We start from the raw sequence: 16,430 nt of genomic DNA, 5'->3' as shown, positions 1-16,430 counted from the left end.
CCCCCCTTATTCCCCACTGACTTAACCCATTGATATCCTGTTGTACAAATTATGTTTTCTCAACAGCTTGCATTCCCATCTCAGATATTCTCAAGTCTCTTTGATTTAATTGAATGGTGGAGCGGGTTTAAATGGCAAAAATGACCTACTTCTGCTCCTAACTGTTGGTATGGTTGTGTTTACCCAAATCATTATCATAGATTGTAAATAACTGAGGCCTAAACACTGACCCTTGTGACACTCCACTAATTGCAGCTGCCGATTTAAATAAAAATTATATTTCTTGAACCTTGCCAGTTTGAAGAGACTTAAAATTTGAAGAGAATGAAATGGGACCAAACAAAAATGAATTGTTTCTTCAGAGGAGCAGAGTGGATCCTGTAAATCAATGTTGTCTCAGAGATTCTATGATTTGAAGATTATATGCCTGGGCATTGTTGTAAGTGAAAGCAATCGTAGCAACAAACAATGATCAGAGATGGACATGAAAAGACCAATGACCAATCATCCAATTAGGGAAGGAAACGTCCATTCATTTTCCAATGGTGGGGTACTCAATGAGTGGTTAGATTTGATTAAGACTTTCAAAAAATAAATGAGAAGTTATTCGAAAAGAAAATGTTTTCAGGCCTACTAATTTCCCCTTGCAGACAGTCAGCTCAGACACAGTGGGCTGTAAGGCCTACTCCTCCGCTGTAATCATTTTACTATTCTAACAAGGTCAAACATGTGGATGACAAATATTCAGGTATGCAGCACTAAGTGAGGTCAAGTGTTTGGTGACCAATGATTGGGAGGGGATGGAATGAAACTTTCCAGAATACAATCAGAACTGATTTACTGAAAGCGAAGTGTCCACCAAATTCCTTACCTTCTTGGGGTTGGCAAGGAGCATAACTTGCGAAATGACAGGAGGTGAGAGGACAGGATTGAATGCAGGGAGCTCTGTGCCAGAGGCAGGTTGCAGCTTCACCTTCATCACCTGCAATCACAAATACTCAAAGCAACAACTTGATAACCAAAATACCTCAATGCAACACCCTATGAAATCACACGACAACATGTACAAAGAGTAGATTTCCAGCAGACACCAGGCACAAATGAAGCACTCACCAGTCACATTATCCAGTTACATTTATATGCATGAAGCACAAACACACACACCTGCAATAAGCAGCTACAGCCTTACCTTTGGCACTGCAGCTTGGAACGTGATATTCTTTATGGGTGTTGGCGATGAGTTCAGCAGTGTGATGACAACAACCAAAAGATCAGGCCTCCCCACAGGAAGGGCTTTGGCAAAGTGGAAGAGGACTTGGAAACCATCTTTGTCAAAGACTGTGACGGGTGGAACACTACCTGCGGGTTTAAATGGAGGAAGGAAATTATGTTGGTTTTGCTGCTGACAGTTGGACAACTCCGATCCTGCTTTCCTGTTTTGCCTGATCTCACTGCAACATTGGGTCGAAAACTGGTCTTAGCATCTGTTGACTGGAAGATGAGGATATACTATCCTCAGCTTAGTCTACACCCACCCTCCTCCCTCCCATTGATCTCTGAAGCCCAATCTTACGTAGAATTCTATTTCAAACTTCTCCACCTCTCTTCCTTTAAGATGCTAAAGTAGAACTAGGGGAACAGAGTTTAAAAATATGAGTCTTGCACGAATACAGGTTTTGTTACGATTTGATGTTAATACATTCCGAGCATGTATCTCACTACCCAATTTCTATGTTATCCGTCGGTTGTTTTTTTTCTCTTATTTGAATAACGTAAGAGACTTAATTATACACTCTGGTTAGTTGTCAGTTAGATTAGTAGTTAGTTGAGTTTTGTTTTTTTTTCCTCGGTATTTTTCTTTTGTTAAATTTTGGTTATTACTTATTTAAGATTTAATTGTATATCAATGTTTATACTTGGGTTTTTTTTAAATTTGTAAACTTGTAAGAATATGTTAAATTTTCAATAAGAATATCTATATAAAAAAATGAGTCTTATTGAAAAATAAATTTAAGTTTCTGTGAAGAACATTGGGGAAAATTACTATGTTAAAAAGTACCATATAAATACTAGTTGTGGTTGTTTCAGTTACTGAAGATGGATTGCAAAGAAAAGCACAGATGAGGATGCCATTTGGCCCATCTGGCTGAATCACAGACGCTCAAATGGTCTAACTTCCATTTCCCTTCCTTAGCTCTTTCCAGTTACAAATCCTTGTGGATGTTAAAAACTGTTTGCTGACCATAGGCCCAAAAGCTCACTAAGAAAACTGCCTCTGCCCAGTGAATCTGCCATGATTTCAAACTATACGATCCAGTCCCAGTTTGGTCAAACTCAGAGGAGGGTTGGAAATCCCTCTTAATTAATGACCTTTTTCTTCCTATTGTTCTGTTACACTTACTTGCTTTAATGTTCTCCAAAGGCACAAAGACATTCTTCAAGGACAGGTCATCTGTGCCAGCTTCCTGGCATCTGGCAGGTGATGGGATCTGTGGAGTGGGTGAGACGGATACAGTGCAGAGTGGCTGGGAGGCAGAGTCCTGGCAGAACTCTGCTGCTCCAGAAAAAGGCATTGTCCATTGAGTTGTTGTGAGTTGAGCTGATGTTGCAGGAGAGCTGGAATCCTTGGCTGCAGCCAGCTGGTGGGTCAGGGATTGGTTCTGAAGCTCATTCAACGTGGGTTTCACTTGAGGCTGGTCCCTGGTCAGACATCAAATAGAATTTTGAAAAGGAGTTGAAATCGCTTAGATTGTGTTTGGTATCCTGCTTCCTGAAAGAATCTTCGATTTCGTGAGGAGTCTCAAGACTCTCTTCACACACTTATAGCGTAGAGAACGAATGCAGCATTGTCAGAGACAGGACTGAAGGAGAACAGCATTTTTGGGGGTAGTATTAAGTGCACACAGCATTGGAAGGGTAGTACTGATGGAGTACAGCAAAGTTTGAGCAATACAGTGTGAGAACAGCACTATCAGGGCAACACTGAGGGAGCATGGCAGTCTCAAAGGTTCAGTACTGAAGGAGGGCAGCACTGTACTGGGGTAGTACAGTACTGTAATTGGGACATTACTGAGGGAGTGAAGTACTCTAACTTGGGCATTACTGAGGGAGAATAGCCCATAATAACTGGGGCATTACTGAGGGAGTGCAGCCCACTAACTGGGGAATTACTGAGGGAATATAGTAATGTAACTAGGGAATTACGGAGGATTCCAGCCCATTGTATAGTACTGTAATTGGAGGATTACTGAGGGAGTACAGTACTATGAGGCATTACTGAGGGAGTGCAGCACTGTAACTGGGCATTACAGAAGGAATACAGTACTCTAACTGGGGCATTACTCAGGGATTGCAACCTTGTAATGGGCATTACTGAGGGAGTGCAGCCCTCTGTAATGGTGGCATTAATGAGGCAGTACAGCCCAATGTAACTGGAGGACTACTGAGGGAGTACAGTACTGTAACTGAGGCATTACTGAGGGAGTGCAGCACTGTAACTGGGGCAGTACAGAAGGAATACAGTACTCTAACTGCGGCATTACTGATAGGGCGCAGCCCTGTAACTGGGGCATTACTAAGGGAGTGCAGTACTGTAACAGAGGCATTAATGAGGGAGTGCAGCACTGTAACTGGGGCAGTACAGAAGGAATACAGTACTCTAACTGCGGCATTACTGATAGGGCGCAGCCCTGTAACTGAGGCATTAATGAGGGAGTGCAGCGCATTGTAACGGTGGCATAACTGAGGGAGTGCAGCCCATTGTAATTGGTGCATTGCTGAGGGAGTGCAGTACTGTAAGTGGAGCAGTGCTGAGGGAATACAGTACTGTATCACTGAGGGAGTGCAGCCCATTTTACTTGGGCCATTACTGAGGGAGTGCAGCCCTGTGAGTGGGGCATTACTGAGGGAAGACAGCACTGTAACTGGGACATTACTGTGGGAATACAGTACTGTTAAGTGGAGCATTACTGAGACAGTGCAACCCTGTAACTTGGGCATTACTGAGGGAATAAGCACTGTAACTGGGGCATAACTGAGGGAGTGCAGCCCAATGTAACTGGAGGATTACTGAGAGAGTACAGTCCTCTACATGGGGCATTACTGAGGCAATACATTACTGTAACTGAAGGATTATTGAGAGATTACAGTATTGTAACTGGGGTAATACTGAGAGAGTGCAGCCCATTGTAAATGGGGCATAAATGAGTGTGGCCCTGTAACTGGGGCATTAATAAGTGAGTGCAGCCCATTATAACTGGAGGATTACAGAGGGAATACAGTACTGTAACTGAAGGATTACTGAGGGAGTACAGCCCATTGTAACAGGGGCATTAATGAGGGAGTGCAGCCCTGGAACTGGGACATTATTGAGGGAATACAGCACTGTAACTGGGGCATTACTGACAGAGTACAGTATCATAACTGGGGTATTACTGAGGGAATGCAGTACTGTAACTCGGGCATTACTGAAGGAACACAGCCAATTGTAACTGGGGCATTACTGAGGGAATGCAGCCCATTGTACCTGGCGCATTACTGAGGGAGTATAGCCCATTGTAACTGGGGTATTACTGAGGGAGTAAAGCCCATTGTAACTGGAGCATTACTGCAGGAGTACAGCCCATTGTAACTGGGGCATTACTGAGGGAATGCAGTCTATTGTAACTGGAGGATTAGAGGAAATACAGTACTATAACTGGAGGATTACTGAGGGAGTACAGTATCGTAACTGGTGCATTACTGACGGAGTACAGTACTGTAACTGAAGGATTACTGAGGGAGGACAGTATTGTAACTGGGGCATTTGTGAGGGAGTGCAGCCCATTGTAAATGGGGCATTAATGAGTGAGTGCGGCCCTATAATTGGGGCATTACTGAGGGAGTGCAGCCCATTATAACTGGAGGATTACTGAGGGAACACAGCACTGTAACTGAAGGATTATTGAGGCATACAGCCGTAAAACTGGGACATTACTGAGGGAGTGCAGCCTTCTAACTGGGGCATTACTGAAGGAACAAAGCACTCTAACTGAAGGATTACTGACGGAGTACAGCCCATTATAACTGGGGCATTACTGAGGGAGTGCAGCCCACTGTAATGGCGGCATTAATGAGGCAGTACAGCCTATTGAAACTGGAGGACTATTGAGGAGTACAGTACTGTAACTGGAGGATTACTGAGGGAGTACAGTACTGTAACGGAGGCATTAATGAGGGAGTGCAGAGCATTGTAACGGGGGCATAACTGAGGGAGTGCAGCCAATTGTAACTGGAGCATTGCTGAAGGAGTGCAGTACAGTAACTGGGGCATTACTCAGGGAGTGCAGTACTGTAAGTGGGCAGTGCTGAGGGAATACAGTTCTGTAATGGGGCATTCCTGAGGGAGTACAGTCAATTGTAACTGGGTCATTACGGAGGGAATACAGTATTGTAACTGGGGTATTACAGAGGGAATACAGTACTGCAACTGGGGCATTGCTGAGGGAGTGCAGCCCATTGTAGCTGGGGCATTACTGAGGGAGTGCAGCACATTGTACCTGGAGGAATACTGAGGGAATACAGTACTGTAACTGGGACATTGCTGAGGAAGTACAGTACTGTAACTGGGACATTACTGAGGGAGTACACAACTGTAACTGGGGCATTATTCAGGGAGTACAGCCCATTGTAACTGGGGCATTAATGAGGGAGTGCAGCCCTGGAACTGGGACATTATTGAGGGAATACAGCACTGCAACTGGGGCATTACTGACGGAGTACAGTATCGTAACTGGGGTATTACTGAGGGAATGCAGTACTGTAACTGGGACATTGCTGAGGGAGTACACAACTGTAACTGGGGCATTATTCAGGGAGTACAGCCAATTGTAACTGGGGGATTCCTGAGTGCAGCCCATTGTAACTGGAGCATCACGGAGGGAATGCAGCCAATTATAACTGGAGGATCACTGAGGGAATACAGTACTATAACTGGGGCATTTGTGAAGGAGTGCAGCCCATTGTAAATGGGGCATTAATGAGTGAGTGCGGCCCTATAATTGGGGCATTACTGAGGGAGTGCAGCCCATTATAACTGGAGGATTACTGAGGGAACACGGCACTGTAACTGAAGGATTACTGAGGGAGTACAGTATTGTAACTGGGGCATTTCTGAGGGACTACAGCCCATTGTAACTGGGGCATTACTGAGGGTGTGCAGCCCATTGTAACTGAAGGAATACTGAGGGCATTTGGTACTGTAACTGGGGCATTCCTGAGGGAGCGCAGAGCTGGAACTGGGGCATTACTGAGGGAATGCAGTACTGTAACTGAAACATGACTTAGGAAATACAGCACTGTAATTTGGGCATTACTGAGAGAATACATCCCTATATCTGGGGCATTATTAAGAGAGTGTAGCCCTGTAACTGGGGCATTACTGAAAGAGTGCAGCCCTCTAACTTCGGCATTATGAGGGAGTGCAGCTCACTGTAACTGGAGGATTACAGAGGGAGTGCAGCCCTGGAATTAGGGCATTTCTGAAGAAATGCAGCCCACTGCAACTGGGGCATTATTGAGGAGTGCAGCCAGTTGTAACTGGGGCATTACTGAGGCAGTACAGCCCATTGTAATTGGGGCATTACTGAGGGAGTACAGCCCATTGTAACTTGGACCTTAATAAGAGTACAGCCCATTGTAATTGGGACATTAATAAGAGAGTGCAGCTCATTATAATTGGAGGATTACTGAGGGAATACAGCAACGTAATTGGGGCATTACTGAGGGAATACATCCCTATAACTGGGGCATTACTGAGGGAGTGCAGCCCATTTTAATTGGGGCATTATTGAGGGAGTACAGCCCATTGCAACTGTGCCATCACTGAGGGAGTGCAACCCAGTGTAATTGCGGCTTTACTGAGGGAATACAATACTTTAACTGCAGGATTACTGAGGGAGTATAGTACTGTAACTTTGGAGAGAAAAGCAGAGTTTACATTTCGAGTCCAATGAATCTTCTTTAGAACTGTTCCTCAGTCACTTTCTGTTTTTAGTTTAGAGGGACCAGGAGGTGGATGTGGTTTCTCACCATCGGATAGTTGACATGCGGGGTCCAAGAGATTGTTCCATTGCCGTCTTCCCCAGGAGATCCAGGCCAGCCAGGCCTCGGCTGCCATTGGTCGTGGAGTTTGATATTGTTTCAGATGGAATAACTTCCTGCAACATTAGAGACACATCAGGACACTGAGAATAAGAGTTATTCATGGACTGGAATAGGGGAAAACATCCAAATGTTTTCTGTGCAATGAGAAACAGGTTGAAGGAGCATCTGGATGGGCTACCTAAATCTTATGGAGTGATCTGCAAACCTGACACACCCCATTCACTCAACACATCAATAAACACACACATTCATACAGTGTACCAATGCACAGTCTATTTGCAGGAAGTCCTAAAGCGCTGCTGGCCAGAAGCTCTGGATTTTGAAAACCAGGCCAGGATATTTTGGTCAGGGAAGGTGCATTCATAAAGGTGGCCAAATAGGGTGTTGTCAGCCTGTAAATCCTTTCAATGACAGACAGTAGGAGAGTTTCCTGGTCAGCCATCTTGCAGAAGAGAAATGCAAACAATTGCTGTACTTTGCCCATAAACATACGCAATTCAATGGACTTCCTTGACCCAATCCAGGGAAACAAGGAAAACAAACAAACAAACAAACAACATTCAGTCATGTGCAGCCCATGCACCTGAGGACGGGGTAAGATACTCTACTCTGTATATTGCTTACCTCAGATGTGTTCCTATTCACAGATCTCTGCACTTGCTGCATCATTGGAGGATCATTCAGGCCTGGAAAAGTAATATATCATTGTGTCACCATACAGAAATTAGTGACCCATATCAAAAGAATGATCTCTCTAAATATCAATCTATAATTTGATCCATGATTATCAGTGCAGGCATCATTAAACAATTTTAATCAACATTTTAGACCATTCAGAGATCTCATGCAGTCAAAGGGAAAGTGGGGAAAGGAATCAATGATTCCAAAGCTTGGTGACAAAGGTCGATCATCCCAAACTCTGAACATCAAGTCTTTGTTTCCCAATTACACCTCAATTTCCATCTAAGTGTGTCTTCAGTCCCAAATCTAATCTGAAAGATATTACCTCTAAAATTGCAGCACTCTCCTTGTATTGCTTTGCGAGTGTCAGTTGAAGTATGAAGTGGGGTTGAACCCACTATCTTCCAATTCAAAAGGCAAGTAAAATGCAACTGAGTCAAACAAGTTTGACCAAGAACAGAGAAAGGGTATAGTCAAGGGGTGAAACTTTGCATAATGCAACAGCAAACTGCAGACTGAGGCAGTTCTGTGACTGAATGCTATTTTAATTTGTTAAAAAGCAGGAATATCACACACCCAAAGACATTAGCTCTTCATCAAGCCAGGAAGGCAGCTGCTTCTTGGAGTCTAGATTAGAGACGGTTCCAGAACTTGTCAAGTCGGATTCCAAATCAGTTAAATCTGCCAGCATGGTATCAGCTTCAAAAATGAAAGGATAGAGTTTAGTTCCTAATTCCAAAAACCAAAGTCAATCTATAATTCAGCCACTGAGCACATGCACTCTTACCTTTCTATGGTCAGCCTCTCAACCCTGTTAACTCGGAATTGTCTGTTATCCCACCTACCCAATATGCTCGCATTCTGACTCCAGCTCACTTCTTAAACCCAGCTGAGGCACTCAAATCTCCCCAACTCCAACATTCCATGCTTGCACTCTGACACCAACCTCTCCAAGCTCACGCTCTGACCTGGGCACTTAACAACACTTCCATCAAGTTCAATAACTTTAAATCCTAACCAATACTCTACTTTGAGTCCGAGCACCACTAATATTGTGACACAAGAATTTTACAAAGAATGTGTTTTTACTTCCTTAATTTTAAGAAAATATACCCATTTTATCTTGGATGTTCTTGAACAGCTGCTATTCAAGAAGGCAGCACTTTACCACCTTCTTCAGGATAATTAGGGTTGGGCCATAAATGACAGCTTAGTGAATGGTTTTCATGAATCACCAACAAATCATTTTAAGAAAACATCTGGAACATTTTCCCTATTCTGTTGAAACATCATTGACTTCAAAGGTTAATTTCATTTCCTTCTCCACAGATGTTGCCTGGCCTGCCGAGTATTACCATATTTTGTCTCCATTCTAAAAACTCTTCATCGGAAAACACACCAAATAAACGTTGTTGAAACTGCGCATTGATATTTGAGATGAGTAACAGGCAGGTACCTAGAATTACCTGTGGAAGCTGATTCTTTTGAGGTCGCTTTGTCCTCTTCATGTCCCTCCACTATTTTCTTGTACAAGTTGACCACAAGGGTGAGCGAATCATTGGCTTGCAGAATTTCCACTAAACCATTGGAAAAAGAATCACCATTACTGAGGCTTCTCAACTGGCACTTGGCTGGAAGCAATTTCATTCAACTTTCATACTCCAGACCAATCCCCACTAAATGAAATACTCTCTGAAACCCCTCAAACAGCAAACTTACCCAAAGCTTCATCGTTATCTGTGGTATCACTTGCAAGTCTAAACAGTGTCGGCCGCAGTTTCTCACAGCGCTGATACAAGCCCTGTACACAAAACAGCAGGGAAGACACTGAGATACCATAAACCCACAGTGAAAATAATATTGTTAAAAACAACAGAAAGTAAGATATTCAAAAGTAAATTACAGGCTAGAATCTAGTCAAATGGTTGCTGTAGTTTGTACAAAGTGTCACCTTTAGTATTTCTATCTGGTCTTTGGGCAAACTGTCTCTCTGGTACAAGTTCAGCATCTCATTCAGCAGCTTTGTATTGTTTTGTACTTCCTCAATGGCATGTATCCGTTTGGTGATTTTCTCAGTCTTCTCTTGGTCCTGTAAACAACTTCAATTTGAGAATTTATTGGGTAACTAGAAACTGCAATTGTATTAACTACCTTTTTTCTTTCAAGAATGTTAAACTGTAGTTTTGCAGGGCAGATAATGACGTGTGTGGCACAAATTTTCATGAGCAAGACTAAATGTAGAGTGTTCATTGGCTGTTTACCTGTGGCCACCTTCAAAAAACTTACTTTCCACTGAGTATTGGGATCCTTGGTCAATTCTATGCCTGAAAATAACTGCCACTTTTGCAACACTCCCCAGCCAGGTTAATCTGATAAGGAGACCAGAGTCAAGGGTGGGATCCTCCAGCAAGCTTCCTGCCCCAATTAACGTAAGTTTTCCACTGAACCAAAACCCATTACCTTTTATCTCAATGTGTTGCAAAGGAAATTCCAGTCAAATTACTGAGTTATTCAGACTAATTTGTAAGACAGACCTGGAGGCACCTTACCTCATCAATCTTGGGTTAAATGATTCAATGGAAATACATTAATAGGTCAGGGAGTCAATGATCAATTGACCAAAATTCTGATTTACAAAAGTTGGAAGGATAGGTTAGCATTTGGGTTAAGAATAATTTGCCAGATATTGTAAATGAACTCACCTCTTTGATGACATTTTTGATGAGTCTGTTGGCAGCCTGCAAGTCCTCTGGGTTGTTACTTTTCAGAAGTCTTGCAAGGAGCTGTGGGGACAAAAGTTCACAGAAAAGATTCATTTTTCACAGATTCTTTGAGTTATTTGTCACCTGAATAGGGAAAGCGGAGACTCTCCAACCCTTGATATCACATTTTATTGACATTCCATATTTACACTAAGTTTCTTTTGGAGAACATCTAAAACATTTCTAAGAAGCCATATTCCACTGTTTTGCCCAAGTTTTAGTAACACACCACCACTTGGTAGGAATTGAGATTAAGATAAGAAAATAATGATCACCTTTACATTTCTCCTTTAATCCCAAAGGTCAATATGAAAGCTCAGCCCTTCAATTCTGCTCCACCATTTAATAAGATTATGCCTGACCTAGCTGTTCCAAATTCCAGGTTTGATTGCCTACCACCACCTTAAAATTATTTAACCACCTGGTCCAAAGCCTTTTAACGGAGAGTTACAAAGTCACACCACCAAAAATAATACTATTACTTTTATTTTCAATTCCTCTCATAATAAAGGAGCATTCCATTAGCCTTTTAATCACTTGCTGTACTTACATTCTCACTATTTATGACTCATACAGTAGAACACCTAGATTCCACTTCACATCAGAATTCTGCAGCTGTTCAAATAATTGTGTTTTTATTCTTCCTGCCAAAATGAACTTAATATTTTCCCACATTGTATTCTATCTGCCATATTTTTGAACTTAACATATCTATAATCAGTTCACATTTCCAGCCTCAGGCGACTGACTGTGTGGAGTTTGCACATTCTCCCGTGTCTGCGTGGGTTTCCTCCGGTTTCCTCCCACAGTCCAAAGATGTGCAGGTCAGTTGAATTGGCCATGCTATATTGTCCGTAGTGTTAGGTAAGGGGTAAATGTAGGGGTATGGGTGGTTTGCGCTTCGGCGGGTCGGTGTGGACTTGTTGGGACGAAGGGCCTGTTTCCACACTGTAAAGTAATCTAATCTAATCTAATTTTTGTTCTGCCATTTTCACACGTACCTATCTCAACGTCATCAGCAAGTTTGATCGTCTATGTCATTGATATAAATTGTAAAAGTTGCAGGCCCAGCAGAGACCCCTGTGAGACCCCACTTAATGTATTCTGCCCATCTGAAAAAGAGCCCTTTGCACATATTCTGTTTTCTCAGCTAGCCAATCTTATATCCATGATTGTACATTACTCACTACTCCCATGGTCACCAACATGTAGATCACAATCAACTGATTGATCAGTTTCTGACTGTCAATCTCATTACCTGCTCACCTTTCTTTTCTGTGTGTATCTCTGACAGTTAATTTTATTGCCCACCCACGTTCCTTCACCATGTGCGATCTCACTGCTTGTCTACATTCTTTCACTGTGTGTGTCGCTCTCTCTGCCCATTAGCATTCCCTCACCTGACAGTTGTACTCAATGCCTATCTGCATTCCCTCACTATCTGAATTCATCAATCGCCATGCCACTGCGAGACCTTCACTTCCAGAAGTTACGCAGCTACAGAAGATTGCATGCTCCAAATCAGGCTTTGCAAGCTTTTGCATCATGTTTCAGATTGGTCCAGATAGACCATCATTGCAGAGTTAAATAAGTTTTGTGATGGCAATGCAAAGCAATAACAAAGTAACACAGCAGGAACTGTTGTGTGAAGCCAGTACATGACAGTACTAGAAACACAGGAGACTATTTACCCCATTAGGTTTCTCTGCATCTCTCTTATCATAGCTCAGTTAGTCCCACTCCACTGCCTCTTCTCTGTAGATCTACAGCACTTTTTCCCCAACAATTGCTTATCGAAAAGGTCCATACAAAATGAATAAGAATTATGGGAAACACAGTCACACCCCAATCCAGAATCAGAACGATGCAAACCAATCAGGGGTGCCAGAAATAAATTGTGACCACAGGAGTGACCCCACCCCCAGCCACCTCCCCAAGCTCCATACTTGAAAGCAGCAGCAAATTCTGGATGTCCGAGAGGAGCTGATTCAGAGGCAACATACAGTGTGACCAGTGTATCACAAACAGCAAGGTTAAGCAATAATAAGAAATGATCCAAATTCATCACTTAAGTAACCAAAACTTGCAGGCAGAATAGGAAAACGAATTTCTATTCATGACTGTAAAATATAAGTGTTTACCTTAAATTTCACAAAGTATACAGTACAAGTGAAAAAGAGAATATGGAATGACACCATATGACAATGCATTGTAAATGCTCTTAAACAGCATGCTTTGCGCAAAGCAAGTTGACGAGCTGAAGGCCATTTTGAAAGCTCAATTGCCATCATTCACAGGTGGTGAAGTAATTAAAGAAACAATTACTGTGGCCACTGCCTATTTATTCAAAGACCTTAAGAACAAACAAGAAATAATAACAGCAATTCAGAGCATGTCACATGGTACTTCCACAGTAGCAGGACATGTGAAATCTTTGTCCAAAGACGTCTTTTGGCAACTACAGCAGGACTTGAAGGATTGTGAATGTTTCGCATTGCACTTCGATGAAACCCACTCCTATCATCCTGTGCATTGAAAGTGAGCTTACTTTGACTCCACATACCTCTGAGACAACGTTCTCAACAATGAAGTTCTAGTTTCACTTCCACCTCACAGATACTCTTTTGATTGACTGTATATGATTAACAAACTCAAATGACAACAAGACTTCAAGGCACTGGTAGATAGCGTACAATCACAGGTATTAACCTGAGACGTAGTGAGTCGAGGACAAAACAAATAGTTATATACTTGGTTTTAGATTTATATAATATTGAAAATAAACTGTTAATTCTGTATTTTCTTTAGGTTAGATCCTGAGTTGCAGCTAAACTCAAAACATGACCTTGTGCCTCAAAGGCTGGAAACCACTGCCCCAGACTATGAACTTCTACTTTATTCAATAACTAATTATATGCCACCTCAACAAATGCCTTCTGATAATCCAAGCACAGTATATCAACAGACTCCCTTTTATCCACTGACCATGTTAATCCTCCAAAGAACTCCAGTAAATTGGTTTAACATGGATTTCCCTTCCACAAAACCGTATTGCGTCCAAATGGAGACTTTCCCAAGTGCTCAATTATAACTTTCTTAACGATCAATTATAATACAATTCCCATGACAGATGTCAGACTAAGTGACTGATATTTTCTTGTTTTCTGCCTGCCTCTCTTGAATAGAGGAGTTATTTCTATTTGCTACTTTCCAGTCTAATGGGATCTTTGGAAAATTAACACCAATGCATCTACTACTCATTAGCCACCTCTTTTAAGGTAGAAGGTTTGAGTGTGTGTACTGTGGGGGAGTTTTTTTAAAACCTTCGATTTCTCTTCATCATCAAAAAGTGAGCTCTTCATTCTCGGAGAAGGTGGTGGAAAAGGCTTCACATTTGGTAATTTAGGATCTTTCTTTATGACACCTGAAGAATGAAAGAAAACAAATTCAAGGAAGGGAAACAAAATATTTATAATAGAATAACAGTAATTGTGACATTATTGTACATATTCAGCTTTCCACCATGTCAGAAAACAGAGGCAGTGTAAAATGGATAATATTTAACACCCGTGACACTTTCTTCAAACTGTTTTATTCTCTCTCAGGAAAATTATATCTTACATGTGGAAGGAGAGTGAACAAGAGACTAGACACTATGATAACAGGAGCCAGTAAATGGGTGTGGGAAGAATTCGATGGTTGTATCAAGAAGGGACGATTGAGTAAGGAATGTGAGGAGAACCATCATTTTTTAAAAACAAATGTTCATGCAATGCCCACCCCAACTGCAGGGATCTTGAATGGCCTGGACAAGCCATTCAAGAGGCGTGCTAAGAGCCATGTGTAGGGCTAGAACACTCAAGGACAGCAGTCTTCCTTCTCTCAATGATATTAGTGAACCAGATGGATTTTTACAACAACCACCATTACTGAAGGTAGCTTTATATTTCAGATTTATAAAATGAATGTAAATCCCACCACTTTCTGTGGTGGTATCTATATCCATGTCCTTGGGACATTAGCCTGAGCATTTGGATTACTAATCCAGTAACATTACAATTACACCCTGAATAAGATGTTAAAACAAGGCAATGTTTGCACTCTCAGACATAAAGATTTTGTAGTATTATTTGGAAGAAGGGCAGGGGAGCTCTCCCTAGTGTCCTGGCTGATATTTATTTCGATCACAGCCATTAAAAGAAGCTTACATCATTGCAATGCTGTTTGTGGGACATTACTGTGTGCAAATTAGCTGTTGTGCTTCCACATTACAACAGTGACCACACTTCAAAAGTTCTTCCTTGGCAAAAAGTCAAGGACATCCTGAAGTTGCGAAAGATGTTGTACAAATACAATTTTTTCTCGTTCCACACTTTGCACTGAGTCAGTAACATATTACATACCTTGCTTCTTCAGCATCTGATAGGCATCTCTGATTTTTATTTCACTTGGCAGCCACAATGTCCAACTATACATCATTTCTATTATCCTGGCCTTCACTGTTTCTGAGGACCATGTGCCCAGATACTGTGCAGAGAAAAAAAGACAGCAAAGATATAACTGTCGTGAACTGCAGTCTGGCCTCATTCTTTCTGAAAACACTGCTGTCCTAAATTTTCTTTCAATAGAAATACACTGACATTGTTGGCGCAAAAAAGCTTGTAATGTGTCAGAATACAGTTTAGAAAGTTGACTTTCATGGTTCATGTTTTAGGAACATAACTTTTAGGTCAGGGCTTGAAGTGTTAAATGTAAGGAAAGTGTGAACAAACAGGATGTGCTGGAAATACTTAGCAAGTCTGGGAACATCAAAAAGAAACAATGTTTCAATATGAATTCTTCAGAATTAAAGGAAATTCTGTGATTCTACAAGTCAGAAATATGATGGGTTTTATGGCTGTGATGATGGTAGGGGAAAAAAATGAAAAATAAAGTCTGGATATAATGGAGGGTAGAAATTTAATGACAAAGAAGTTATAGAACTAAAGGCAAAGGGAGTGACAATGGCTATATAGAGTCAAAGCATCTATCCAGAGTGTAAATGCCAAAATAATGAACAATAAACACATGAAAAACGAGATTCAACTGGCACAATACAAAAACACAGTGGACAGAGTTCATGGTCTGAAGTTCTGAACTCTGTATTCAGGCTGTAAAATATCTGATCCATGAGCTCAAGTTGATCTTCCCTGGTACACTGCACCAAGTGGAGTATAGAAACGCATTGGGAGAGCAAGTGGTGCGCTAAAATTGCAAAAGATTTAAAGTTTGAATTGGAATTAGCTTTACTGTCATGTACTCAAATGAGTACAATGAAAAGTTTACAAGTCATCACTTTCGACGCCCTCTTAGGTACAAAAGGTACCTAGGTACAGATTCTTAAGTACAAATTTTTAAGGAAAGAAAAATTAGAAAAATAAAGAAATAAAAAGTCCAGAATTAAAGATCACTGGAATAAATTAGAAAAGTAAAGAAATTAGCAAGTTAAAAATAATAGTCCTTCCAACCAAGGCCAAGTTGGCACCTAGCCTCTGGTCTGTGTCGGGTCTTGAGTCTAGATCACTCTGAGCTTCACCTTAATGCTCTCAAGGCCGTGAGACCACTTCTTGAATCATTTCAAAGCCAGAGGTCCATGCTGAGGCTACACTGGACCAAAGGACCACCAAATGGGTCGCCATGAAATCGCTACATTGGACTCACACAGAGGCCAAGAGTCGGAGTTGGGTCATACTTGCAGAGCTGAAAATGTGTTGCTGGAAAAGCACAGCAGGTCAGGCAGCATCCAGGGAACAGGAGAATCGACGTTTCGGGCATAAGCCCTTCTTCAGGAATGAGGAAAGTGTG

General features: G+C 41.7%; 1 protein-coding gene across 1 annotated transcript in view; it reads right to left on the bottom strand.

The window, feature by feature from the left end:
* LOC122560719 (ADP-ribosylation factor-binding protein GGA1-like) overlaps positions 1-16,430 on the bottom strand; it is a 43,500-nt gene that overhangs the window by 3,366 nt on the left and 23,704 nt on the right. Inside the window, exons 5-16 of the mRNA XM_043711684.2 lie at positions 14,990-15,113; positions 13,910-14,010; positions 10,527-10,607; positions 9,776-9,913; positions 9,544-9,625; positions 9,291-9,401; positions 8,401-8,523; positions 7,768-7,829; positions 7,069-7,196; positions 2,402-2,700; positions 1,190-1,359; positions 872-982 (exon numbers count right to left, since the gene is read on the bottom strand). Coding sequence (XP_043567619.2) covers positions 872-982; positions 1,190-1,359; positions 2,402-2,700; positions 7,069-7,196; positions 7,768-7,829; positions 8,401-8,523; positions 9,291-9,401; positions 9,544-9,625; positions 9,776-9,913; positions 10,527-10,607; positions 13,910-14,010; positions 14,990-15,113 — 1,530 coding nt within the window. The remainder of the gene's footprint in view (positions 1-871; positions 983-1,189; positions 1,360-2,401; positions 2,701-7,068; positions 7,197-7,767; positions 7,830-8,400; positions 8,524-9,290; positions 9,402-9,543; positions 9,626-9,775; positions 9,914-10,526; positions 10,608-13,909; positions 14,011-14,989; positions 15,114-16,430) is intronic.

Source organism: Chiloscyllium plagiosum, unplaced genomic scaffold (assembly GCF_037043375.1).
Source record: "Chiloscyllium plagiosum isolate Xiang-an unplaced genomic scaffold, Cpla_swu_hap1 HiC_scaffold_20, whole genome shotgun sequence".
In the NCBI taxonomy this organism is placed as follows: domain Eukaryota; kingdom Metazoa; phylum Chordata; class Chondrichthyes; order Orectolobiformes; family Hemiscylliidae; genus Chiloscyllium; species Chiloscyllium plagiosum.
Note: the sequence above shows the minus strand (reverse complement) of the source record. Positions and strands in the feature narration are given on the sequence as shown.